The sequence below is a fragment of the Zootoca vivipara genome, chromosome 12 (genome assembly GCF_965207765.1).
Source record: "Zootoca vivipara chromosome 12, rZooViv2.hap1.1, whole genome shotgun sequence".
Classification (NCBI taxonomy): domain Eukaryota; kingdom Metazoa; phylum Chordata; class Lepidosauria; order Squamata; family Lacertidae; genus Zootoca; species Zootoca vivipara.
In genome coordinates this window covers 12,441,841-12,469,354 of record NC_142595.1, presented here as the reverse complement: position 1 = coordinate 12,469,354, position 27,514 = coordinate 12,441,841, and the positions used below count along the sequence as shown (strand labels likewise).

At 47.3% G+C, this 27,514-nt stretch overlaps 1 protein-coding gene across 4 annotated transcripts in view; it reads left to right on the top strand.

Moving 5' to 3' along the window:
- Nucleotides 1–25,143, top strand: part of ADAM11 (ADAM metallopeptidase domain 11) — a 65,212-nt gene extending 40,069 nt beyond the window's left edge. The window contains exons 16-27 of one of the 4 annotated variants that reach the window (XM_035134762.3): nt 448–519; nt 2,866–2,958; nt 4,822–4,902; nt 5,244–5,294; nt 6,260–6,323; nt 8,366–8,465; nt 8,607–8,726; nt 9,518–9,686; nt 10,271–10,385; nt 11,278–11,368; nt 14,275–14,292; nt 21,907–25,143. In XM_035134762.3, the coding sequence (XP_034990653.3) occupies nt 448–519; nt 2,866–2,958; nt 4,822–4,902; nt 5,244–5,294; nt 6,260–6,323; nt 8,366–8,465; nt 8,607–8,726; nt 9,518–9,686; nt 10,271–10,385; nt 11,278–11,368; nt 14,275–14,292; nt 21,907–21,922 (990 nt within the window). In that variant the 3' untranslated portion in view covers nt 21,923–25,143. Of the gene's footprint in view, nt 1–447; nt 520–2,865; nt 2,959–4,821; nt 4,903–5,243; nt 5,295–6,259; nt 6,324–8,365; nt 8,466–8,606; nt 8,727–9,517; nt 9,687–10,270; nt 10,386–11,277; nt 11,369–14,274; nt 16,266–21,906 lie in introns of those variants that run through there. The other 3 variants (XM_035134765.3, XM_035134764.3, XM_035134761.3) reach the window with 3 other exon arrangements.
- The last annotated feature ends 2,371 nt before the right edge of the window (nt 25,144–27,514 follow it).

Genomic DNA, 27,514 nt, shown 5'->3' with positions numbered 1-27,514 from the left:
AGACATAACTTCTTATGTTCATGAAATATTTGAAGATTGAACCCTGGCCATCTGCTGATGATACTTTTGGAAGGGCTTTCCTGGGCCGTGTTAAATTTTTAATTTGTAAACTAGATTGCTCCGTCATTGCAAGCAGCACAGTGTCAATGCAAGTAAGGCATTGTCAACGAAAAAAGGTGGTCAACTAGGCTGCCGCTTGGTGCAGCAATGGAGAAATTTAGTTTATGGAAGGATAACTAAACGAAAGGATACCACTTCTGTTACTACTCCAACAGCAAGCCTCCTCCATTCCCTAAAAATGGGGCCATTTTAGCACAGTTTTAGCACAGTTTTGGCCTAGTGCTAAAAGGAGGTGGGGGTGGAATATCAAGGTATACATGCAAAAATGAGAAGATGGCTTGGAGGCCGCTAAAGATTTGATCTCTTTCCTGCCCCCTGTTGTTACAGCTCCTTGATCCCCCTGAATGTGGTAATGGATTTGTAGAGGCAGGAGAAGAATGTGACTGTGGGTCTCTGGCAGTAAGTTTCAAGTGGGGCTGAAATTGCCATGGGGGTGGAGGTGGGGTGACGTGGGGATGGCATTGCTGGACTTGGGCCTCTTATTTAGTCTTGCCTTCTGCATGCTTATGAGCTCCTCATATTATTTCAGGAGGCTGGGGTATGATGGGAGTTGGTCCAAAATATACGGAGAGCACAGACTTGTGGAAGGTTACCTGCCATAGAGGGAAAACATAGGCAGTGAGTGGGGGCAGAAAGTAGTGGTAGAGCAGGGGTGTCAAACTCAAATTCATCGGGGGCCACATCAGCAGTTTGGTCACCCTCAAAGGGCCGGTTGTATCTGTAGGACTATGTGTCCACTCTTTATTATCATAAATTATTGTCACTGCATTCAATTATTACTGTTTTTTGTAATAATGTAAGTAATAACTAGCTCTGAAAGCAGAAACATAGTCAGAATAATGGCAAGTAGATATTCAAATGTACAATTATTGTACAATTTATTGAAAAATGATTTTTGGTAACTGCACTGGGTGGTGGAGGCTCGCTAGGGTTTCATGCAGGACCTTTGCAGAGCTACTAGTACCTGGAGATGCTGGGGTCCTTCTGCATGCAGGACAGATGTTCTGCCAGTGAGCCACCACCCTTCACCAAAGGGACTGGCTGAGGTTGACTCACTGGAGCTGCTCTCCTGGTTCCAGGGTTTAAGGGCCAGAAGTATAAAGCAGCATCCTATGTTTCTGAGGAGGGGGAGGGGAGGGGAGGGAGGAAGGAAGGAAGGAAGGAAGGAAGGAAGGAAGGAAGGAAGGAAGAAAAGAGGGAATGGGAGGGAGAGAGGAAGGAAGGAAAGAGGGGAGAGAAAGAAGAGTAGGAAATAAGGAAGGGAATAAAGAAGGAAAGAAAAAGAAAGAGGAAGAGAAGACAGAAAGGGAGAAAGAAGGAAGGAAGTAGAGGGAAAGAAAGAATAAGAATGAGGGAGAGGAAGAAAGATGGGAAGGACAGAAGGAAGGAAGGAAGGAAGGAAGGAAGGAAGGAAGGAAGGAAGGAAGGAAGGAAGGAAGGAAGGAGGGAGCAGGAGGGAGAGAGGAAGGAAAGAGGTGAGAGAAAGAAGAGTAGGAAAGAAGGAATAAAGAAGGAAAGAAAAAGAAAGAGGGAGAGAAGACAGAGATAAAGAAGGAAAGAAGGAGAGGGAAAGAAAGAATAAGAACGAGAGAGAGGAAGAAAGAAAGGGAAGGGGGGGGTCGCCGCCTCGATTCAGTGCCAGAAAAGAGCGCGAAGGGACCCAGGGGCAAAAAGCATTTCCCGTGCAGCGTGAGGCAGCGGGTGTCCGTTTTAGGAGAAGTGCGTAAAGCCTCAGAGTTGCACGTTCGTGAGGCTGAGCCGCTGCTGAGCTCACGTTCATGAGGCTGAGCCGCGGCAGGAGGAGGAAGGAGGAGGTGAGGCAAGAGGAGGAGGCGGCGGCTTGCCGGGTCGGTGCCCGGCAGCGCCGTGCGGAGAGTCCCGAGCCTCTGGGACACAGCAGTGCTCTGTAGCACTTTGAATCATCCTCCTCCACGCGGCGCTGCTGGGTGCTTTGTCTGTGCTTCAGCAGCAGCAGCAGCAGCAGCAGCAGCAGCAGCAGCCATTTCCAGGCGCCGAGCCGTGGCAGGAGGAGGAGGATTCAAAGTGCTACAGAGCACTGCTGCGTCCCAGAGGCTCGGGACTCTCCGTGCGGCGCTGCCGGGTGCTGACCTGGCAAGCTGCCTCCTCCTCCTCCTGCTGTGGCTCGGGGCGCTCCACGCAGCGCTGCTCTGGCCGCCTTTCTACCCCCCCCCCGGCCCCAGCTGTTTGTTGGCGCTTTGTTGGCGCAGCACTTCAGCAGCAAGGTCCCGCTGCTGGGTCCCGCTGGCTGGGGCGCTCGGCGGGCCACATGACGAGGTCTGGCGGGCCGGATTTGGCCCCCGGGCCTTGTGTTTGACACCCGTGTGGTAGAGGTTAGGAAAACAGACGAGGCAAAGGTGAACACACATAATGGCAATGTTGACCCTGAGGCTACTGTGCCTTTTAGGGCAAGAAATTGTACCTGGAAGATACTGCATCACTAAAGCACTGCGGTGGAGTCTGAGACACATGGCGAAATTCTCTCAGTGAAAGCCTTGGAGGAACCTGGCAGTCTCCAGTCTAACACAAAGGGCCCAGTTCAGAATTCCAGGCACGCATTGTTAGACAGGGTTTGTTAGCTCTGATCCAAAATTCCCAGCAAAGTGTTACACCTGGCTATTTTCTTTCTTTCTTTCTTTCTTTCTTTCTTTCTTTCTTTCTTTCTTTCTTTCTTTCTCCCTCTCTCTCTCCCCCCCCCCTCATTCTCCCTGCTTTGCCCCCTTGAAGGAGTGCTCCAAAGGTGGGGGGAACTGCTGCAAAAAATGCACACTGACGCACGATGCTATGTGCAGTGATGGCTTGTGCTGCCGAGGGTGCAAGGTAAGTGGGCGAGATTGGCAGCAGTGGGCGGGCGGGCGGGGGGAGGTGTTCCCATGGGCATAAGCTCCACTCAGAGTCTATTTGGCACTAGTTTGAAGCGAGGCACATTCTTAAGGAACTCTGCAGCAGATGAAAAATCAGCTGTGCCTGTGGGTGTGTTGCAAACTAGGCCAAAACACAGTGGGCACTGCCCATGTGAGGCATGAATTTTTATTGCACAATTGTCTGGTTTTCTGCAAAATAAATTCAGGCAGATAAAACACACGCATATCATTCATACATACATCATGCATGTGCACGTATGTGTATGTGACAGGCTCCCCTTGGAGGTCATTAGTCTACTCCACAACTGCTTAGCTTCAGCTGTCTTATAGAAGCTTCTAGACTATTCACAGGGATTGAACCCCAACATGTTGTGTTGTGTTGAAAAAGTCCAGCCCTCCCACCAGATGTCAAAGAGAAAAACAACTACTAGACTTCTAGAGGACACCTGAAGGCAGCCCTGTTTAGGGAAGCTTTTAATGCTTAATAGATTATTGTATTTTAATATTCTGTTGGAAGCTGCCCAGAGTGGCTGGGGAAACCCAGCCAGATGGGCGGGGGTGTAAATATATTATTATTATTATTATTATTATTATTATTATTATTATTATTACTGTGGGTCCTAGGCATGAGGTGAGCCTTTCCACAACCACTTGACTCTTTGGGTGCTTCCAGACTGTCACTATTTTTGGCTAGGATTCAGTCACTTCCTGGCAGATTCAGGCAGTGGCATAGCGTGGGGGGCTGGTTGCCCTGGGCGCATTTTCTGAAGGATGCGTGACTAGACGCCTCTACAACAGGCTCCCATCGGAGCCTGACTCTGGAGCTGCGGAGGCAGCTTCCTTCTGTGCAGCTCCACTTCCGGGTCACCTCTGACCCGGGGGCGAAGTGGAGAGTCGGTGGCAGAGAGCTGCTGCGCCCCTCTCCTGGGTTGGGCCACATGCAGCTACATAGCAGCACAGAGAGGCTGCGGGGGGTGTAAGGCATCCAGCCACGCCTCCTCCATCTCCCAGGTTAAGCCTGGCCCGAGGGGCAGAGAGAGGTTGTGGGCACACAATGCACACAGCCATGGCTCCTCCTTCCCCTGAGCCATTCCTGACTGGGAAGGTGGGGTGGGAGAGGCTGCGGGTGCGTGAGTGAGAATGCAAGGCAATCTGCAGCCAGCTCTCTCTGTGCCCTGCCCCCCTTGGGGGCGTCCCCTGACCCTGGGTTGCACAATGATAGTTGATTTGGTGGTCTTGCATAACAAACCCACTTCCCTCAAAGACTTTTTGCAATAAGGAAAGTGTCATAAAAATGTGTGGGATGCATAGCTGCCAAGTTTTCCCTTTTCTCGCGAGAAGCCTATTCAGCATAAGGGAAAATCCCTTAAAAAAAGGGATAACTTGGCAGCTATGGTGGGATGTGGGGGATAACAATGTCCTCTAACATTCCTGCAATCAAAGCAGAATGAATTTTCAATAAATAGCCAATGTTGTTTCATGCAAACAAACCTGGATGAACATTCGGTAAACAGATGTACAAGCAACTGCAGGAAGTTGCCATTGCTGCTCTCATTATTATTATTTTCTATCAAAAGAAATGAGATCACAAATGCAGCAACCCATGCTGCTCCAGGGAGAGTGCAGGCAATATTTCTCTTTCTGCATTGACAATGGTTGGGAAAGGAGTGTTTGAGTAGACTGCGGAGCCTAGCTTCCCCTCACCTCCGAGGCCAGCACACTGAGCAAGAACAATGGGGAGATGTTTCTGCCTGTCCCCTTTCCTTAACAGCCAGTATTAAATAACTCTTTCGCTTTCCCCCCATCTCGCACCCTGCAGTATGAGCCACGGGGTGTAACCTGCCGAGATCCCGTGAATGAGTGTGACATCCCTGAAACCTGCACAGGTGACTCCAGTCAGGTGAGATGGGCAAGTTACCAGGCAAAGATCTGATCAGGAGGATCAGGGAGATGCACTTCAGGATTCCAGTCAAACCACCTCCCTTTTGAACACCAGGGGATGCCTCCTGCACCTCCAAGATCTGATTCTCCAGAGCTTTAATTTCTAAAAGAAGATGCACGTGGACCAAATTCTGGCAGGAAGCTCTCAAGCTAATCTGGATGCCCTACCCTCCAATCCTAGCTATGTGGAGAACTGGTTAATTTAGTGACTCTTGAGCTGTGAAGTATTGTGTCCTGTTCTATATTGAATATTTATGTTTGCCTTTCCCCTCTCTCTGTATTTTTTTCTTTACTCCATAGTGCCCACCCAATTTGCACAAGCAGGATGGCTATTTTTGTGACAATGAACAGGTAAGGTTGGTATCTCGGCTTCACACTTGGGTGTGATATCCCTGGCATTGTTGCCAGTGAGGGGCATACATAGTCAATTGCATCCATGTGCCTTTGCCATGCACAGGCTGGAGAAATCCTGGTCGGTTCCAGCACCAGGGAAGGAAAGCAAGGGAATGAATGTATGATTAAAGCTGTTGCACTCACTGCCAGAGAAGTGTGCCTGTGCCTTTTAAGGGTTGCATAGTGGGTGAAAATTCTGCTAGGCACAATTTCTCCTAGCAGTGCACCACTGTGAAAGGGGAAAGCCAGCTTTGGTGAAATGTTCACTTACAGGCAATTCAGGAAAGTACAGAAGTCATCTCAGTGTAGAGATTGACACAGCCCACAGAAGGAGCTCACTGCTAGCTTCTATTAGAATTAATAATGTCCAGAAGAATGGAGAGGGAAAACATATCTTTGTAGAGTGGCCATATATTGTACAGCTTGAGAGTAGGGAGGAAATCAAGAGTGTGATAGGTCAGGTCCCCTGAGCATGATGCAGTTTGTGTCTGATAGTTATATTATCAGACAAAGCTGATCAGCAGGACACACCTTTATTTGTGTCTACTCCCTCCTGCTCTGAAAGCAGCAAGCTTTTCATGCTGGTCAGGCTCCCAGTGTGTTAAGATTTCCTGGGAATGCAGCTTCTTGTCTCCCTACCCATTAATTTATGCTAAAGGAACTTTCATTGGTTCCAAATATGGAGAAAGGGAAATTGCTTGGGGAAATGCTAGTTTATTCGTAGTGACCCCAAATTATCCAAACCTCTGCTCTGTAGAATATCTACTCTAACGGTTAATGCAACCTTAGTACTGCAGAGACCTGAGGAGCTGAATCTGCACTCCCAGGCCCCATACATTAGAGCCTTCTATTTGTCCACGGAGGCATATGATCAAGTGAGGAATCTTGTGAACCTCTAGCAACTCTGACTTTCTGCTGCGCAGGGCCGGTGCTACGGAGGCCGTTGTAAAACCAGGGACCGCCAGTGCAGTGCATTGTGGGATCGTGGTAAGTAGTGCTCTTGGTCACTCAGATGAGTGGGGGATGCTGTCCCCATAACATCAGTGGGTGATGTGTGCTGGCAAAAGGGAGGCACTAATGGCCGGGGCAGGGGAGAGGGATGTGCAGGTAGGACTTCTTTGCTCCTGTTTCCCCAGTGATGTGCATTGGTGCTGCCTACCAAGATGGGGAAGCACAGGACATTGGGAGCTTTGGTGTGGTGTGGGTGCAGCAGTAGGACCAATCCCTTCCTGCCAGCGTGCCTGCATCACACCAAACTCCCCATCTCTGTAAGTGACAGCAATATGCAGCTTTGGGAAGACGGAACAGCCACCCTACCTGCATAACCCCACCAGGTGCTCTTCCTGAAGGCTCTTCCTGTGGCTTTAAAAGGAGCAGGGCAAGGAGGATGTACACCGCTGTATTGCCTCTCATTTTGATACCCACTCTGTTGCCCCACTGCTATCTTTTGCTGGCAGTGGGGTACAACTAGGGTGAGAGGCATATTGTTTGAGTTCTGGCCAGGAGGTTAATGACCTAGCAACCTTAGCTGGAGGTGGTTAATGGCTTGAGTCAACGAGGGACAACGTAAGGTCATCCTGCGGCCATGCCAAGGGCTGAGAGGCTGATGAGGGTTCAGCACCAGAAAACCACTGCTGAACAGACAGCAGTATCCTCAGCCTTCCCTGTCATTGCCTCCCTAAGAGATGCTAACATGCAAAATTTAATTGCGAGACAGAGAGAGTGAGTCTTCAAACTCGTCCATCTATAGCAGGCATCCCCAAACTGCGGCCCTCCAGATGTTTTGGCCTACAACTCCCATGATCCCTAGCTAAGAGGATCAGTGGCCAGGGATGATGGGAAGTGTAGTCCAAAAATCTGGAGGGCTGAAGATGCCTGATCTATAGGCTAGTTTCTCAGTGATACCCAGCCAATCTCTTTCTCTGTCTGTGCCTGGCTGGCTCCGATTCCATCTTGTATCCTGATTTTTTCCAGTGCCAAGTCAAGAGCAGAGGGCAAGGGCTTTGCAGCATTTCACAACATTAGTATAATGAAATAGTCAGGGCTACACCACAGCTAAAGACCAGACATGCTGTTCTTGTTTGGCACGTTGTAAGAGGGGCTTAATTTGTAGTTAACAGTCTGGGTTGCTTGAGTTGGATGCTCTCTGAAACTGGCACTGACTTGCAACAAAGCTTTGTACCAAGATGTCCTTAGAAGGCCCCCAATGGACTTGCAAGCTTGGTATACCGTAGTCCAGCTCCTTGTCCGATCGCAGACCTATCCACCAGCAGCCTCACTTAGGTTAACACTTGCAATCCAGGTAACAGTTCACCACATGCAGAGGCGCCTGAGGAACAAATGCCCCTGAATAACTCAAGCTGCTGATTTAGACCAGTAAGTGCTATAGCCTAAGAGGTGTCCAGAATCATTGATGAGAACTTTGAAGGTAGGGATAGATCATTGTGAAAGTAGAGAAGGGCAGAGCGAAGAAAGCAGCATCTTGACCCCAGTCGCCACAACAGTGGCAGCAAAATATACTGTCACAATCCGGTTAAACTGTGGACTATTCAGTTATGAAGGTTTGCCTCTCTGAGTGTAAAACTAAAACCCCAGATACCCAACCTGCTTTGCATTTGCCCTGCTGTTGTTGCATTGGGATCTTATGATACTAGCAACATTTTTGAACGAGTAATATAAACGCCAAGGCCTCACCAGCTTTGAGTCTGGTAAAAAGTTGTGTTCCAAGGGCTGGGTCCGTGGAGATCTTCCCAGTGTCACGGTAATAAATGAGTAAACTGCCGATCATCTGAAGGCACCAGCGCCACCTTCATACCAATGGTAGAAGTACACCCTTTCTTGCAAAATATTTTTGGAGCAACCCCTCCCCCCCAGGGTTTTTGGCTTTCGCTAGAAGCCCTGATGAGCAGCTGTTCAGAAGGGTAGCTCTGTAGAGAATGTAATGCCGGGTCAGGGAAGTATGGAGTCTATGTGTGTTACGTTCTCTGGTATGCCATTCCTCCCTCTTCTTTTCCTTCCTGGGACTCAAGCTTCGGCTGAAAGGTTTTGCTATGAGAAGCTGAATGTTGAAGGCACTGAGCGAGGGAATTGCGGGCGCGAGGGGAACCGCTGGGTGCCCTGCATCAAGCAGTGAGTAATCTCAGATTTCGCCCTTTCCCAGAATGCACTGTGTCCCCTTCCTACAATGCACCGCACCAGAGCACCACAAGCTGGTGCAAAATCCCTTCTTTTCATAGCTTATCTGGTTCTTTCTCCTCCCCCTGCACTCAGAGACGTGTTGTGTGGATACCTCCTCTGCGCCAATGTGACCGGTTCTCCACGTATGGGCGAACTTCTTGGTGAAATCACCACCATGACTTTCTATCACCAGAAGCGTTATGTTGACTGCAGGTTAGTAGAGCCTCACTCTTTCCTATTGGGCTTACTGGTGCGTTGCCACTGGCCTCTCAGGGGCGCCCCAGCAAGTGGGGGAGCTGCGCGGCTTTCCCAGAGGCCTCACCTTTCCCTGCATGCACGCCAGGTGTGCCTCGTCAACCATATGGCTGGCAGGCATGCAGCTTGCCACCCAAGCCTTTGTGGAAGGAGAGCAATCCCTGCAGAGGCTTAGGATGGAAGCTGCGCCCCTCCAACTATATGGCTAGAGGACGTCCAGCTTGCCTCCCAAGCCTCCATGGGAGGAGAGCGGTCCCCGCAGAGACTTAGGATGGAAGCTGGGCCCTGCCATATATGGCTGGCGGGCGTGCAGCTTCCTTCCCAAGCCTCTGTGAGAGGAGAGCGATCCCCACAGAGGCTTAGGGAAAGGTTGACAACTCTGGGAAAGGCACTGGAGGGATCTTTGCACCATGATGCTGGATATGCTTAAGACGGCCCTGACCCTCACAATCTAGATCCATCCGCAGTGGGGGGGGGAGGGTTAAGCACTTCCTCCCCAGGTGTTCTTTTCTCAGCAAATTAGCAAAGTCTGGCTGGCAGAGTCCTACAGGCACACCACCACAACTTCCATGTGGATTGCAGGTGTCCCTCGCAGTAGATCATGAGATGCAGCAACAGGAATTGTCAAAAGAAGTCACTGGTGGGCCCCTCTCCCTCCCCCATTATCTCCACCAGCATTGTAATTATAGAGCCTTGTCTCTTTCATGTGTGGGAGCAATCACAGTGGAACTATTCTTTTACTCTCCTAGGGGCGGCCACGTGCAGCTTGTAGATGGCACGGATGTGAGCTATGTGGAAGACGGGACGCCCTGTGGACCCAGCATGCTGTGTCTTGACCACAAATGCCTTCCTGTATCCGCCTTTAACTTCAGCACCTGTCCAGGCAGCTGGGGTGGCCAGATCTGCTTTGACCACGGGGTACAACTTGCAAACAGTTCAAAAGTGCCTTGCTCTTGGCACATGCTTAGCAGTACGGTCTGCACAGATGCGAATATTGAGCCATCTGCTCCAGTTTCCTTGGTTTTATTTCCTCCAGGGCCCAAGTCTTGGGGACAATGATTTTGAAACTGGGGGGTTGAGAGAAGCCTCCTTTAGTCTTTTCTGAAGTTGGAAAGTATGGATCAAAATGGAAGTATGTCATCATGACCCAGTCCATACGTTTAATCATTATGTTCTATGAGCATAATATGGTGTATTACGTGATGGCAAAATTGAAAGTGATGGATGCATTTAATTTGTTTGAGAATAATCTCATTCAGAAGTGGTCTCTCCCCGCCATGGGGGAAAAGGCTAGAAAACAATGCTTTGGTTTTTTGTTTAATGTTGTTGGGGGATTTAAATTTGTTTATCCCATTTCATCTTGTAACTGTGTCCATGCCACCATAGGGAAAAGCAACTTGCTTCTTCTGAAAGCAGCCCATATGGGCATTTTTAGGATACTAACTAAACATCAGAGGAACATCTGCAAGGACCAAAGCATACAGTTTCTTTGTTGGTTATAGGTCTGCAGCAATGAGGGCCAATGCATCTGCTATCCTGATTGGACAGGAAAGGACTGCAGTGTCTATGACCCTATCCCAGATCCAAAGCCCACAGGGGAGACAGAAAAGTACAAGGGTAAGTTTGCAGGTCGAGATTCTCTTAAAGGTGGCCAGAACCTTATCTCATGCACTTGCAAATCAAAATTGCAAATGTGTTGGTCCTTATACCAACATGAGGTCGTAGCAGAGACCCTCCTCTGTGTTCCCTCTGAAGATTCCAAAGCCCTTTCTCGAATCTGCTGTTGGCTTCCACATGCCTTGTTTTATTTATCACTTTTTAAATTAAGGGAGGAATACAAAAATATCAAACCTCTGGGAGAAACCTGAGTACATATCACTAGTTTTCATCAGTTTATCCTGCTCTGGTTCTTTTCTACCACAGTTGTTTTTGGAAGACTGTCCCAGAATCATGCAGCTTCAGTTCTTTGAAAGCCACCTCTTGTTTTGGTTGTCAATCTAAATGCACAGATTAAAGTCACGAGTTCTTACACCCACCGTTTTCTTTAAGCCTACATTAAATTATTTCTCTCTTAGCTCAGACTGGCTGCTCCCTCTTTCTAATTCAGGCCCCACCTAATTCAGGCTCTGTCAGTCAAGCACCCATATTCTAGGCCCTCTCCTTTTCATAGGAACATGGGGAGGAAGCTGCCTTATACTGAGTCTGAACATTAGTCCATCTAGCTCAGTATTGTCTACACAGATTGGCAGCATCTCTACTGGATTTCAGACTGAGGACTCTCCCAGCTCTACTTGGAGATGCTGGTGATTTAAATGGGGACCTTCTGCATGCAAGGCAAATGCTCTGCCATTCACCTATGGTTGTAATCTCTCTCTCTCTCTCTCTCTCTCTCTCTCTCTCTCTCTCTCTCTCTCTCTCTCTCTCTCTCTCTCTCTCTCTCTCTCTCTCTCTCTCTATATATATATATATATATATATATATATATATATTGTCTCCTCTTCCTCTGCAGGTCCCAGCGGAACCAACATCATCATTGGCTCCATTGCTGGAGCAATCCTGGTGGCGGCTATCGTCCTGGGCGGCACCGGATGGGGATTCAAGTAAGCAGCGTCGACTTGCGCATGCTGTGCCGTTCAAATAGTGCGCCCCTGCGCTGTATTGCCTGGGGGTGGAAGCTCTCTCGCATGTTCTGCTCCAGGTGCCCTTTGCAGTGAGCTCCTTTGGTGCCTGCACTCAGCTCTGGGGATGGGGGGGGCATTGAGCTGAGGCATGTCCCACCCCCCTACCAAGTTCAGCTTTTGCCGTTTTTCTCAGGGTGGATTCATACAACCACGGTTTTTCGGTGGCGTTGTTGTGGAAAGGCCACTTGCTAACTGCTTCACTTGGTAGTGTAGGGAAGGCATGGGGGGGGGTTCCTGGGGATGGTACGGATACCTGCCTGGACTGGAGACGGGGATTGGTCTTACCTGATGGATCAACACCCTGTGGCCAGTTCCTTCTTTGCAGGACCTTCAGTCAGAAAACGAGGAGCTGGGGATTGATTTGAGAGCCCCTGCCTTTCAGGAGACTCCTCAACCATCCCAGAAAGTAGCCATCGGTGCAAGGGGGAGGGTGGCAAAGGAAGATTTGCACATGGTGCTTATTGCCATGCCAAATGGGGCACCGACTGGTAGTCTGTATCCACCCTCAGACAGATAGGGGTTGGCTGCAGCAGGGAAATGTGACAAGCCTGGGCTGCAGGCTTAGGGAAAGCAGAGAAAGGCACCAAGCCTTGGAGAATATCAATTGATGGAGGCATTTTTGACTCCACCTCCAGCCCAGATGTGGCCACAACTTTAGGGAGCGTTTCAGGTCTGCTCCTGAGCCCACTTGTCAGGCTTACTCTTTAACCCTCAATGCATTTTGCACGGCGCATGTTATGGAGAACGGAAGGCACCCTCTTGTGTTGAGAGCCACACTGGGAGTGGTGGGGATGGGGGCAGACTGATGTGGTGAAGCCCAGCTCCTGATGAATGGGGGCACACCAGAACAAAATGTTCACCATGTGTGATGTGTTAAAATTGCTTTCCGGTGTTACTTTGCCACCTGTAAAGGCAGAATATGAACTGGTCTTAGGGAGCTTTCAAATGGAATCGGTGACCGGGCTGGGGTACACTGGTACAATTGCAGTTTTTGATATGCCATTAGCTTTCCCTCATGAACCATTTCAGGCAGTTTGCCTGTACTTGCAGCAGCTCTGGAGCAGGATCTGTTTCCTGCCCCCACATGAACATGTGGCCTGTAGGAGTTTGGGAGGACTGTAAGTGCTGTCATCTCCCACCCCAGTTCTTAAAAATCTGTCTTAGGAGTGTATGTACCGGCACACATTTAGCTGCCATCTGCATTGCTTTGAATTGGGGCCTTTGCATCCTCTTTAACCTCTGTCCATTGCCCTCTCACCTAATGAACTGGGATTTTTCACCCAGTTGACCTGCAGCTTATTACTGCGGGGGAAATTTGTGGGTCCAGCACCCTGAGGTTTTGCTTTGGGTAGAAGGGTCACTTGGCGTTAGATCATCTAGACATGGGCTTAGCTACAGATCACTGTCTGCTTTGGGAGGGTGGGGCTGTTTGGGGGGAGGCAGTTATTCAGCAGTGTGGACTGGGGGTTAATGGCAGCATTCAGGAGTTGGGTTGATGGGGGGGAACTGGTGGTGGTGTTGGGGTAAACAAAGAATGTATTGGGGAGTCACACTCTTCCTCTCTGATCCACACCAGGCTCCCTGTTTGATGTTCTGCATGGACTGACACTTGCATGAGTGAAAGAGGAGTGTTTGAAATAACGGTCGCATGACTCAAAATACTGGCTTTAAGGAGATGGTGGCTGGAGGGAGGGGATCTTGGCATGGAGGTGGGGTGGGGGACAATAGAGTCCGGAAACTTGTGTCAGGTGCCATCCTCTACTAAGTAAATTCCGAAGGCACAAGCTGCAGGAACCTCAGAGTTGGCTCCTACAAAGTGAACGGTAACCCACTCAAACCCCCACCCCAAATCTCCCCCACCCACAAAAATAATTGCTGGTATTTGTATGTTGTATATGCCTGCCTGTCTACACTACTGCATTGGAAAGCAAGGCACAACAGACCCAGCCAAACTGCTGTTCTGGACGCTGGGATGAGGGAGAGGATGGGGAGGTGTGGAACATGGTCTTGGCCCTCCGGTTTCTAGCTAAAATAGCTGACCACCTTCTTTCCAGGTCAGCAATTTCTTCTCTGGAATTACGAGCATCTTCAAGTCTCTCCCCATCACATCCCTCAGCTATATACTTCTCAAGCATTTTGAATTGTTGTTTTTCGGAGCTTTTTTTTTTTTTTAAGGAGAATATGCCATGAGATGATCCAAATGTGCTTTGAGGAAAGGGTTGGTAGTCAAATTCCGATTCTTTCCTTACTAGAACTATGGGGTGAAGGTGGTAAGAAAAATCAAAAGGTGTGCCTCAGCAGAGGGCTCTATAGCACGAGGCTAAAGGAAACCATAAAACCTTTGCTGTGTGGGAAATCCCCTCTCCTTAATATAGTGGCAGCTTTGCCCACATTTCTTCTGTTTTCTAATTGCTACCTGTTTTAAAGATGCTCATTTAATTTGCTACTGAGGGCTAGAAACATGCTTTAAGAAGCTCATACCCAATATTAGAATTTCAGCTCAAACATAGACTTTGTACTTGAGGCCCTAGTGCCGCAGGGGAGATCCCAGCGAATCTCTTCCTCCTTTCTTGGCCTTCCCAAGGCCCTTTTAAAGTTCTGGCAGGAGCTATGTCAGCTAAGAAGAATAGTGGTGGTAGATCTCTGCACAAAAGCTGTCCTGGATGGTAAGGAAGATGTTGCATGCATGGCTGGGTTTTGCATTACCGACCATGGCATGCGGCACGAAGACTTGAGGCAGTTAGGCCAAGGTGTACCCAGCTGAAGTTACCTGCTAACCCCCGTCCCCCTCTCTCTCTTTCCTTCTCTCTCCTCGGCTTGCAAAGGAACATTCGCAGAGGAAGGTATGACCCGGCTCAGCAGGGCATCTAAGCACCACACCTCGCCACCACCCCCTCCATCGCTCATCCCCTCCATCCCATCCTCCGCATCGCCTTCATCCCGCACTCCCTGCTTGCAATGATCATGTGGGTGGCTGAACCAGCTCTCTTGTGGAGGCCCCTCTCGACCAAGAAGATCTCATCTGCGCCATGCCATCGCTTCTCTCCACGCATCCACCAGAGCCGGCATCAGCAACGCTTTGCTCTCCATTCCTTAGTTGGCTTGCGGGAGGAGGGCCTTTGGGCAATAAGCAGGATTGTTAAGGATTCAGCTATCTAACACAGCAACAGGCCCTGCTCTCAAATATTGGATGATAATGATGAGGTGCTTGATGTTAACCTTGGCCCTTGGTCTCTGAGGCCCACGTTTTGACATGTTACCTTTTCTTATCTGATGTGGTAAAGTCCCCGTGAGAGGAATTTACCCCCATTGGTTTCACTGTGAGGATTTATCCTTTTGAGTGGGCCCTCATGGTGAAAGCAGGTATTTGTCATGAACTGTGTTTGTTCTGACATGGAAAAAATGGCTCTACTTTCAGGAAACCCTGTGTTGACCTCTCCACCTCACCATTACATGTAAACCAATCACTGTATTTTCTGTGCTCCCCCCATTCTGTTAAATGAAAGGATGTGCACCATATTTTAGCACACATACAGGCCCTCGCATATTATAATGAGCATTTGCAGCCCTGAAATGTATTAAACCCGCCCAAGAAACCTACAAGATAAACCATTATTCCTGGAGAAACTGAGGCCAATAGAGTGCAACTTGACTAAAGTACTCTGTGGGTAGCATAGATTTAAACCCAGGGGCCCCGAGGCCCAATGCTGTAGTAATGAACTTCACACACACTTTTTACTACCCATATAGATACCTGTGTTTGTGCATACACACATGCCCCGAGTATATAATTACCTAGGGGATTTGGAGACCAGGGGCTTTTGTGTGTCCCCTTCCCTCAATACATGGAGAATTTGGTTTGAACTGAGGCCCCCATAACATGTAATGCTCCATTAGTAGTATTTCAGTGGTTCTTTCTCACCCAGAGTAGCCCTGGAGGCTGCAGCATTGTGGGAAGGAAACTACTCAGGTGCTTTCCTGCTCAACATTGCTTCCTGTGCCTTTGGTATGTTTCCACTTGTAGGGGAAATATATATGGTTATCCTTTCCTTCTGTGTGGCAAAAACAGCCAGGGGAGAGCCATTTTGAATGGGAAAATGGCCAATTAAGAAACTCCATTAAGGCAACCCTTAAAACTCCTGTTCTCAGGTGCCTGATTTTATAGGGATGCGGTTGGGGGAATGATAAAACCATACAACCAAATTTGCACGTGCTATACCTTTCAAGCATATTCTTCCCCTGAAGGAAATCTGGGTACTGGTCTGTTAAGGGTTGCTAGAAATTGTAACTCTGTGAGGGGTAAATTATAGTACCCAGAATTCTTAAAGGGGTGTGTGTGCTTCTAGTGTGTTTTACAGTTATAGTGTGAATGCAGCCTAAGTGTTGAGTACAGCCAGAGTAGAGAGGACCCACTCAAGTAATTCTTTGCTGCCATTTTTTGAAAAAGGAACATCTTAACTCACAGGTGCTGGGTTTACTTGTGTGCAACTGTATGGACATTGGCTGTGAGTTAGCCTAAAGATTCTGTGTATGGCTCGGACTTCTCTGCCTGCCGTGTATAGAATGTAAACCTTATATAAATATGGTCTCATCAGGACCCACAGAGTTAGAAAAACTTCATCGCAACAAAATACACCACCTGGTTCAGCCAGGAAGTCTTTCAGCAGATTCATTTGTAAAGTTGTAGTATGCTATAACTTACCATAGACCTAGACATAAGCAACAACAAAGGCCTAGTTCTTGCACACAGAAAGTAACGTAACTTGAACATATTGAATTGCAAGAGGGGACTAATGTGGTTCAATGCCCTCCATACAAAAAAAAGGAAATTTCCCTGCACGTAAAAACAAAACAAAAACAAGTTGTTAGGGGAAACGCTTGGCTTGAACAGTTAACCCTGACATACTAATTTTCCATATACACACAAAGGGGTATGGAGCAGTTTGCAGAACTGGACCCTAAATTGCAGTATTCGGGTATTACAAGGACTGATGGCTAAGTGCTCATTAACATTCCCAACCACGGTAGGTTGCAAATTTGGCCCTTTGAACATATTGCAAAAAGCAGGTGATGGCCAAAGAGGGACTTCTTTTAAATCGGTATGATTACTTCTCCCATTAACATGCCCATAGGAACAAGCTCTCACATCTGGCCACTCAGTGATTTTCCTTTCCGAAAACCACGAATGTCCCTTGGAACCTGGTAACCACCCTAATGGGGAGAAGACAAGATCTGCCCCTGCTGTGCGCTATGAGAGACACATCCATGTTTATCTGCTGCTATCTGTCCATTGCGTATTTTGTGAATGTGACCTGGCAATCTCCCTTGGCATTCCTCTCATTTCATGGCTTCATTGTTCTTTGGAAGTTTAAAAGAGCCAGGAGTTTGGGAAGTAGGGGTGGAGATTCTCCTCTGCGGGTGGAGACTGAGCTAGAACAGATTCACACAAATATTGGGTTGAACAAGGTAATGGTGTGATTAAGTGCTTTTTCATTCAGCATAGTAGAGAGAGGTAAACAAAAAACCACCCCAAACACCATGTTATACGTTGCGGCAATGCGGCTCTTGTTTTAACTGCTAGCACCCAGTCATGGAACATGTCAAGTAGTAAAAAGAGGATCGCACCTATGGCCACATGCAAAGTGCATTCCTTTCATAGAATCATAGAATTATAGAGTTGGAAGAATTATATGATTCTATGTCCCCAGCAATGCAATTCTGGGGTTGGATTCTAGTCCAATCCCCTGCAATGCAAAAATCTCAGGTGGTCGTCCAACCTCTACTTAAAAACCTCCAAAGAAGGAGAGTCCATAATCTCCCAAGGGAGACCGTACCACTGTGAAACAGCTCTTGTCGTCAAAGTTCTTCCTGATGTTTGGTCGGAATCTTCTTTCTTGTAACTTGAAGCCATTGGTTCAAGTCCTATCCTCAAGAGCAGGAGAAAACAAGCTTGTTCCCTCTTCCACAACCTACCGTATAATACATATATTTTCTTACATTTCTATCCCACCCATTTTGCATCATGGCGCCAAAGCTAGTATACACGAATATAGCACATACCCAAAGGCGCATGTTGGATTATTAGGGAGGACTTTCAAGAAACTTTGAGCATGCACATCTTTTACTGGAGGAACCTGTGTGATAATTTGTAGCCATATCACATTGTAAATAAGTTTTATTATTATATGGATATTGAATAGATGCTGCCCTCCACCCCGAGTAGGGTGGCCGCCTTTATTATTTGCAGGGCTTCATGGACAGGCAGAAATTCAATAGAAATTCAAGAGCTGAAACTGCACCTGTTGAACAAACGTCTCCCTTTCATTCGGGCCATCACAGGAGCCCTGCCAAGCAGTGATGCATTTGGAACAGAACTTTAGGGTAGTGGTCCAAGGCCTAACTCTGCAAAAGTCCCCCAAAATACAGTGAAGTGAAGCACATTACCATCCAAAGCATGGGTTGGCAAACTAAGGTTCGCGGGCTGAATCAGGCCCAATGGCCTTCTAAATCAGCCCCATGGACGGTCTGGGAATCGCTGTGTGAATCTCCAGTGCACACGTTCTTTCCCTCTCTCTCCCTCTCCCTCACACGGCACTGGCACCTCCCTCCCTCCTCCTGGCTTCTCCCCGCCCTGCCTAGAGGAGGAAGGGGGCTGAGCTTTGTTGGTGCCAGCCCCTCTCCGGAGCCCTTTTGCGCACCGCTCATCATGCCCCTGCCGCTCACAAGACACAGAAGCCGTGGTTGGCTGAGCGCCCCTCTCGAGCGCCTGCCATTTAAAGCAGCCCCTCTCTGGAGCCCTTTCGCGTGCTGCTCATCATCCCTCGTTCATTTCCCCCCAAAAAATATAGTCCAGCCCCCCACGAGGTCTGAGGGACAGTGAACCGACTCCCTACTGAAAAAGTTTGCGAACCCCTGATAAAGAGCACACACACACACACATCCATATGACCGTTAAGCCCAGAGATTACTGCACCACTGATGCCAGGAAAGAAAAGTGAGCGCCTTATCCATGATTTCTCCTGATCAGAGCAGGCAAAGGGGAATATGTGGAAGGAGACTGTTCTGTGAGATATGCAGGATTTGGGCCATCTAGGGCTTTTAAAATATAATAATCCACACGTGTAGGGATTGCAAATCAGATTGTATTTGTCACTTTGGTTACAGTAGCAAGGAGTTTTCAATATATTATTTCCCCAACCACTCCCAAAGTGTGTCTCCATGCTTTTGTACTACAATTGCTGCACAATATCTCTCCTAAATTTAACATTTTGAAAATGTCAAAATTCAGGGCACAAGAGGAGAATGCTGTCTAATTCCCAAAGGAATGAGCTTTATGCAAGTTGCTGACAGATACAGAATCAATAAAATATGTGAAAGAAAGGTTAGGCTACATTTTAAAAAGATGGTATACCAGATTTAGTTTTATAGGGGTACTTTAAAAGCAGAATATGATTATGGATTTAAAACTAAATCTCAAGTTGACAGGAGTCCACTGCACAGAAAATTAGCAGGTGAATCTTTGTCTGCCATGGAGATAAATGTTAGGCGAAGTGTCACCCATGTAATTTCCGTGAATCAAAGGGGTGGTGGCGGCGGCCTTGAATCCACTTTTTTGCATCCTGTGTTTCTAAATCCAACAACAAACACAACAGAATATTACAAAACAGAAAATTAAAATAATAGCGTAGTGGTGGGTTTTTTTGTGCAAAATTTAGACATTAAACATTCCCTTGATAATTCCCCCCCCCCGTTTGATGCATACTAGCAGCAATAACCCCTTCTATAGAGTTAGAAAATAGATAATTGCACCTATTAGACTGGAATGGCTTAAGAGTAGATGCTTAACAAAATCCTATGTTAATTCAGAACTAAGGTATAGATCAGGCATAGGCAACCTTGGCTCTCCAGATGTTTTGGAACTACAACTCCCATGATCCCTGACCACTGGCCCTGTTAGCTAGGGATCATGGGAGTTGTAGTTCCAAAACATCTGGAGAGCCAAGGTTGCCTATGCCTGGTATAGATTAATCAATTTCAATTTCTGTTCATCATTTTTCCAGTTTTAAAAAAATCAGTCCAACCCATTTTTGTTTCAGTTAGTGATTTTTTATATACAGTGGTACCTCGGTTTATGAACACAATTGGTTCCGGAAGTCTGTTCATAAACTGAAGCGTTCATAAACTGAAGCGAACTTTCCCACTGAAAGTAATGGAAAGTGGATTCATCTGTTCCAGACGGTCTGCAGAGTACTTAAACTGAAGCGTTCATAAACTGAAGCGAACTTTCCCATTGAAAGTAATGGAAAGTGAATTAATCCGTTCCAGATGGGTCAGCGACGTTCGTCAACCGAAAATTCGTAAACCGAGGTGTTCATAAACCGAGGTTCCACTGTATATAAAAAAGCTTCCCTCAAAAATTGTCAGAACTTTTGCATGCATTTCTCCTAATAGACACATTTTTGCGAGTTATTTCATCTAATGTAATGCTAAATTAGGAAAAAATGCTTGCAATTTTTAAAACACATGCATACTTGCCCCCCTAATATACCCATTTTTATACAAATCTTTTTAGTTGGAGAACTGCATCACAAATTTGGTAGCTCTGCTTCTGTTTGCATAGTTTCTGGAGATGTGAATTAGGGAGATTTGCATTAAAATGCAGAGTGAACCAAATTTTCATCCCTGAGTCCCTCAAAGTTCAATGGACTTGTTCTGTTAGAAATGTGTTATCTGCAGTTGTAAATTATTAACAGTTTTAGAATTCTGAAACGGATGTCATTCTCTGCTGCATGTGTAGCCTTGGGCCCATAATGCGAGGAGCGAATAATTTCTGTTGTGGCAGCAAACTACATGGTACAAGATAACTTGAATTCTTCCTATTTCCACAACTCTTGCATTGGAAAAAAACAACCTGAGTTTGTAAAATAGCAAATGGTGCTCATGGCAACAGCAATAATATAAAAAAACCTTTGCCACCTTTTCCAACCCCTGCCCCCTATCATGGCAAAATCAAATATTTGCTGGTATCACCAAACCAGCAGAGGGACCCTCTGCCTTGACACTTCCACTATTTTCACTTTCTCCAGCTGTTTTTGGACTACAACTCCCATCATCTCTAGCTAGCAAGACCAGTGGTCAGGGATGGTGGGAATTGTAGTCCTAAAACAGCTGGAGACCCAAGTTTGGGGATCACTGATCTAAAATGTGTGAGAATTGCCAGAATTTGCACATCCCAGTTAAAGGGCCCAATGAGAGGGCATTGATTTAAGTCCCCAAAAATCTTGGCGCCAGCATTGTGGGTTGGGAAGCATTGAATCATGAAAATGGCAGTTAGGTGAAGCCCTCATTGGTGACCCAATGTCAGAAATTGGCCCCCTTTGTACAGGCTGGGTGAGTACCCCCCCCCCCTGTTTATCACAAAGGCATTTCAGAGCATTGCCAGACATTCAAAAAGACTTTGGGAGTTCCGTTTCTGTATTGCAAATGTGAATCGTACATGGGTTAGAATGTACATTCAGTTGAAAAATGGCCCCGCTGGCTTTCCGTTATGTATTAACGACATTTTCGCAGGCACCCAACTTACACAAGAGTATTCTCTGTGTCAGTGTCTGCAGGTCTGCACTATAACAAGTTGTGGAGTTGTGCTTAAGAAGACCAAAGCCAGCGGTCTTGTCCAATGCATCATCTCTCTTTCCCATCCCAAACGTATGAAACAGTGGGACCTAGACTCCAGTGTTCAGCAAGCAGAGAGAGAAAGCACACCACAAACAGGCATCTCTCCAAATCAGTGCAGCCTCGGGTGCAATTGGGGGACGTTGAATAAAAATAAGGAGGCGGTGGAAACATAAAGAAAGAGGACAATGTTGAAAAACCATTTGTACATGTTTCATCTGTTGCATAATGATGCTTACCGCCAGGTCGGGTGCTGTTGCAGGACGGCGACAACGCCTCCCCTACATCCAGCAGTCATGCTGGAGGTGAGGGGTTTTCCTGGGCTGTGGTCAACCCTTTTCAACTTCACCCAGGCTGGGGAAGTGGAGAGCAGTGAAACAACAATCACGGGACCAATTCTATCCTGTCAAATGCCTTCTCGCCGCCCCTAACTTTTGCTGGAAACTCCTCTTCTCACCCATGAGGTTACAGCTAGAGGAATGATGCTGGGGAAGTGGATTGCAGCTTGCCTGCCCATTTGGCCAATGGAAGGCAAGCTGCGACACTGGCCTCACCCCTTCAATTTCCACGGGGCGTGGAGTAATTTTTTTCTGAAAAAGGGGCGGTAGACCAAATAAGTTTGGGAACCTCCGCTCCAGATGCTTCTATCATGTACAAATGAATGACAGAGAACACATCTGGCTCTTTTAACCTTGCTGAGGAATCGCCACCATTACTTCTATCTTGCATTCCTTTACTGCTCTGCATTCCCACTAAAATTACCCCCCCTTGCTTCTGTGTTTCAGGTCGGGAGGGGCTTAGCCCCAGCTCATAACCCTGATCTTTGTGCTGCTGCTCTGGGTCTGTATACTCACCATAGGGTGGGGAGGAAGGTAAAAACACCCTCCTTTCCTCTTCCTGGTCAGCAGATAACCAACATCCCAAGCCACCAAGTCTTCCATTGCCTCCTGGACGGACATGGGCAGGAGAAGCGCCCTCCTTTGGAGGGGCAACTTGCACTGCACTGCCTCGCACTGTGGGAGCAGCTCCCCACGGATGACCCTTGCCGAGGGCACCATGTCACGACTTCTCGCAACCTTTCCTGGGGGAAAGGGCCAGGAAAGGGATGCTACTTCACAGGTCTACAAGTGTGCCTCACTTTGCTAATCCCACCGAGGAATGTACCATGTTGGATCCACCAAAAAGCCACGCAACACAGGGGCACAGCAATGCTCCTCTCCTCAGCTATTTCTGTGCCTGGAAGACGCACTGCTCCCTTTCCCGTGGAGTGGAAATCGAGCATTTGGGGTGTGTGAGGACAGTTGGGGTGTGTTTTCTTCCACACGTTTTCACATGTATGAATGCCACGGTAGTCCTGATATTCTCTGCCCTTTGTTTGTTTTGTTTTGTTTTGTTCCTGGAGAGGTGCTTCCCACAGCAACACAAAACTGCTCCTGGGTGGACTAGGAGGCTAGATCCCTTTTTTATCTTTTTTATTGTCCACAAGCTCACCACCAGCGGTGCCAGGTTGTCCCCAAGATGGTGGAGTGGGGTCGTCGCCCGCATGTGAGGTTGGAGAGAAATAAGTCTCTACTTTTAATTCTGTTCCACTCAGCAGAAGGAGAAGGTGGGGTTCCAAAACTCAACAGGGCTGGCTCACCACGTTGCCATAAAAAGGGGGCCGCCCATTCAGTTCGGAGCCTAAATTTACCTAATAGCAACACTGAAGAAAGTGGGCCTCAGCTAGCAGACAGTTGGGAAATAGCGGGCTAAAGGAGGGTGGGGAACCTGTGAGGCCTTCAGATGTTCATAATCATTGGCCATGCTCGCTGGTGCCCATGGGAGCTGAAGTCCCGCAATAGCTGAGGGGGCACAGGGTCCCCAACCCTAGTAGAAAGGAAGTTACTGCAGCTGTAGAGTGTTCGTACTCAGATGCCTCTCTCTTTATAAGCAGAGAATGATATGTTAAACCCCAGTTGAAAATTACAGCCCTATTAAGAAGAGAATAGTAACTCGTTGAGGCTAATAATCCCCTACAGTTCTCCGCAAAGATCCCTCCCTCCAACAGCAGGCAGAAAAGGCTGCTAACTCCTGCAACAGGTTGGGAATAAGGTCTGGTCTTCCCTGAGATTGTGTCTGGGTTGTACCATGTCAGGTGGGCTCTTGTGTGAGGACAGGCTGCTCTCCCTGAAGTTTTAAATACCTTCCAACAATACTTCCCTAATCTGATTTGGGGATCCATTAAAAAAAACCTGGGGAAACTCAAAATGTGGATCTCTCAACATCTCGGGCAGAAACTATCTGACCTCCTGGCCAAATGCAAGACCACCCAGCTGCTGGTGTCTCTCAGTAGGGCCATTTCAGATTTCAGTAGGGGTGAGGAAGAGGTCTTAATAAGAGGGAAGAGATTCAGCAAGATCCAGATCCCGACTCTTGAATGCTTTCAAGGCTACATTGCTACAACCAACAAGAGTAAATACAGGGAAGCCCAACTGGGCCTTCTGCCAAATGGGACACCTCTTCTCCTGGCTTGTACAACGGTTGACCCAGTCGGCCATTTTCCTCATCCAAAGAAGCAGGATTTCTGAATGGTACTATAAGGGAACTGAATGGTCAGCTGTCTTTGGAGCTGGTGGCTTGGGTGTGGCTATATGGAGCCACTATTCTTGCGGAACGAAGGCCCCCTGTGCCATCTTGCTGCCCGGAAGCTGATAATGGCAAGGCGTTCCTGTCAGACATAATTGATGCACTCCACGCTTACCCCTGTCTCCTTGTACTCCTTCCTTATCCTCCTTCCTTTCCTATCTGAGCACCACAGCTTTATGAAATAGGAATGCCGGGCAGTGAAACAACAATCACAGGACCAATTCTATCCTGTCAAATCCCTTCTTGCCCCTAACCTTTGCTGGAAACTCCTTCCCTTCTCACTCATGAGGTTACAGCTAGAGGAATGATACTGGGATTTGTAGCTTCCTTTGTCCCCAACTGAGAGGACTGGCTGTTGGCACACTAAAATCCAAAAACAGGTAAGGTGTTCTTCTTACCGGACCAAAGGTGGTCGATCTTAGGAGCAGGCAAGTTGTTGGGTCACAAAGAATGTTTTGTCGGACTGTGTGATTTGGGGGATCTGAGCATTGTTTGGGCATCTCTATCTGTTCTGTTGTGAAATGATCTGGGCTCAGGGTTTGAGGGTTGTGCTATTGATGGATGAGTGGCTGTGTGTGTGTGTGAGAGAGAGAGAGAGAGAGATTATGAATATGTGCTTCAATATGAGTGAGTGAGTGAGTGAGTGTAAGCAAGCTGTAGCATTTGGTGCAATGGGCAACTTGAACCCTCTTTTAACCTTCGCACAGTAGCAAGGATCAAGGCTCCTAAAACTTCAAAGCCAGCGCAGTGAGGAAGAAGAGGAGCAAAGGCGGCATCGCAAATGAAGAGCACAACCATGGAGGGAGCTCGCTCTGTGCTACACTCACCTTGGACCCCTGCCATCTCCCAGGACACTCTCCGGCTTGTGGGCACCTCGGACTGTGATTTCCTTTGCACATGAGTTGTTTGTATATGTATATATATCTATGAGCTGCCTCCCTCGGGGTGGGCAGCCTTGTCTGTATATCGTGATGTGCCCAAAGATTAACTCAAATGCCGCTTCGGGGCATTCATGTAGATACATATTACACGTTCACTGCACACGCTGAATGTTGAAGGCTGGGCAAGTGGGTTGGCTTCCAAACCCATTGATGGGACAATTCTGGGTCTTCCGCTCAGGCAGATGCTAACAGCTGGATGCAAGGCCTTCTCCTTTTGTGTACCCCGCTACGCTGCGCACATACCTGCCAATGTTTGCTAAGTTTGAAAGAGTGCAATATACTCTTGTTCCTGACCTTTAGAAAATCTGGCCAATAATAAAAGCAGGGCCAATATTTTAAGATTTGAATTCCTGCAGAATTCTGTTAATACTAATGTATACTACGAGGAAAAAACACTAAAATGCATCCAACTGCCATATCTTAAGACTGAAAAATAAAGTCTTTCTTTTTGTTCAACTCTTAGCGCGTCTCTTTGACTTGTGCCGGATAGGTTGTGAAGTTTAACTTGTTTGTCTAAAGCACACTTGCAGTGGGAGCATCATGGGTTTGAACTAGAGATCTACTTACTGTAAGTCCTGTTTAGCTTAGCCTAATTGGCTTGTCCAGGAGAAGAGCTCTTTTCAAAGGGAACTTTGGTCCTGCAAATTGTACTGTGTTTGTCTCAACCTACAGTGGGATATATTAGCTAATTGAAGGCCCTTGTTAATTGTGTAGGTTATCTCTGACTATGTCCGGGTAAGGGTGCATAGGGCTGGCACTATGGCCCTTCCAGTAATTAATTTATAAAGCAAGAGGTGCTTGGGGCTCAAGCTGGACATCACATCTTTTGATTGAGTACCCTTTCTGCTTAATTCACAAATGTGGGAAGGGTGATTAAAGCTACAGAGCACTGCTCTGCGACTGGTCTTTTTAAATGGCATCTCATGAGTCAGATATGGCTCATAAACAAAAACGAGGTTCTGGGCTCAGTATAAACCTTGCACTCTGCTTCTGCTCAGAGTCTATCTTCTTAATTTGCCCCACTTACACCAGAGATGGACATTGGCATTAAAAACAAGAGCCTCTGCAGAGCCCAAGCTCTCAGTTCCAAAACTGTTATTCTAGTTCATTGATCTGTGATTTTCCAGCTACACGAAGGTGGCTTTTCCTTCCATTATTTCACCCTCTAGCCGATAGATACAACACTCAAGAGCATACCAGCCATTTGAAACATCTCCCTGAGAGATGCCAACCTTTCTGAACTGGAATTCCCTCAAGTCGTCCCTGAAATGAAATGACATAATCAGTTACCTATATATTTTAAGGAGCAATTTGAAGCCCCCATGCCAACTTTTTGAAGGTCCACAGCCTGGGTCTTGTCACTCAGATGCAGTGGCAAGTGTCAACAGGAAAGGAGAAAGGAGCATTTAAAACCCCCAGTCTCTGTTCACAACTCAGGGCAAGAGGGAAGGACAGTTCTCTTGTCTAGCCAATGACCCTTAATGACCCTGTATTGTTCCTTAATGGCCCTAGCTTAGCCAGGATGGTTTTTGCATAGGAATTCCTCTGCAGCTTAATTAAAACATATTTCAAATATACTGGTGCTAATGTCAAGCATAAAAGCATATGACATCTGTATATGGTACTGTGTACCAGTTAGACTGCTCTCCATGTCCAAGAAACCTAGGATTTGCAATTCAATGAAGAGTCCAAAATGAGATTCTCAGCCTTCCTCTTAGAGTGAACTTCAAAGTTTATTCTGCAGTGCAGAAAGTAAGTGAAGTGGCAAACCCGGGAGAAAGCGGTGGAGGAGACCACAAACAATAAAGCATTTGGTAAACCTCTGGAGGGCCTGAGGATGGCACTGTGACCCCATGTCCTTCGACTGGGCACTGATATTGGATACAGCCGCAGTACAGACAGAAGCATTCGTTGCCTCTGAGAAACAGCCTGTGGAAACGGAGAAACAGGCTTGACTTCAGCTCATCTGAAGTAGCGTCTAGTTAGGACTCTCCAGGAGTCCGTCCGTCTGTCCCCAAAATATTTCGGTGAATGTGATCACTGGGGATTTGAGTGCACCTGAGAGGTCAAGGTAAGTTGTCCACAAGATCAGGGCTTAAATTTGGTTCTTGGCTGGCAAAGCAATAAAGAGTCCCTCTGAACATGGGGAAAGCAGACCTGCTGCTAGTCTGCTGTGTTTTTTAAAAAGAGCACAATCCCAACAGCATTCAGGCATTTGACTTGACAGAGCTGCCATGCGTCCGGACTTCCCCCAGATATTATTGGGATTTCAAAGGTGGAATTGACATGTGGGGGGGGGGATTTCCAAAATGCAGCACTTTTCCCTGGATCTTAGGAAAGTCAATCGAAAAAATCACAATTCGGGGTTTGTCTAAAATAAGCTCAACAACTTTCGGGGTGATCTGGTTTTTACTTTTTGAAATATGACAACCCTATGTGAGATTTAGGCATGCCTGTCACTTATTCAAAGAGCCTTAAAGACTGTTATTTAAGCATGATATTTGTCGGCCACATCAAAATATATATAACATGGACTTGGGAGGTTGTAGGTAGGCACAAATACACTTGGGTTGAGGTACTCTTGAAGAACAGCATTTTTTTTTTTAAAAAAAGACAATTACCTAAAGTTAGCAGGGGATCCAGAGAACAAGCATTGATTGCTGAGACATGGGAAGAATCCACATTTAATTGTAAGTGTAATTTTTCCCCCCTGAACACCAGAACAAAGTTGAATGGGGGGCAGTTACTTTTTGTTGTGTAGAAAATGTGCAGAATCCTTATTTGAGCCTTGAGACACGAGACCAAACAAGGCAAGGGGGATTGGAGA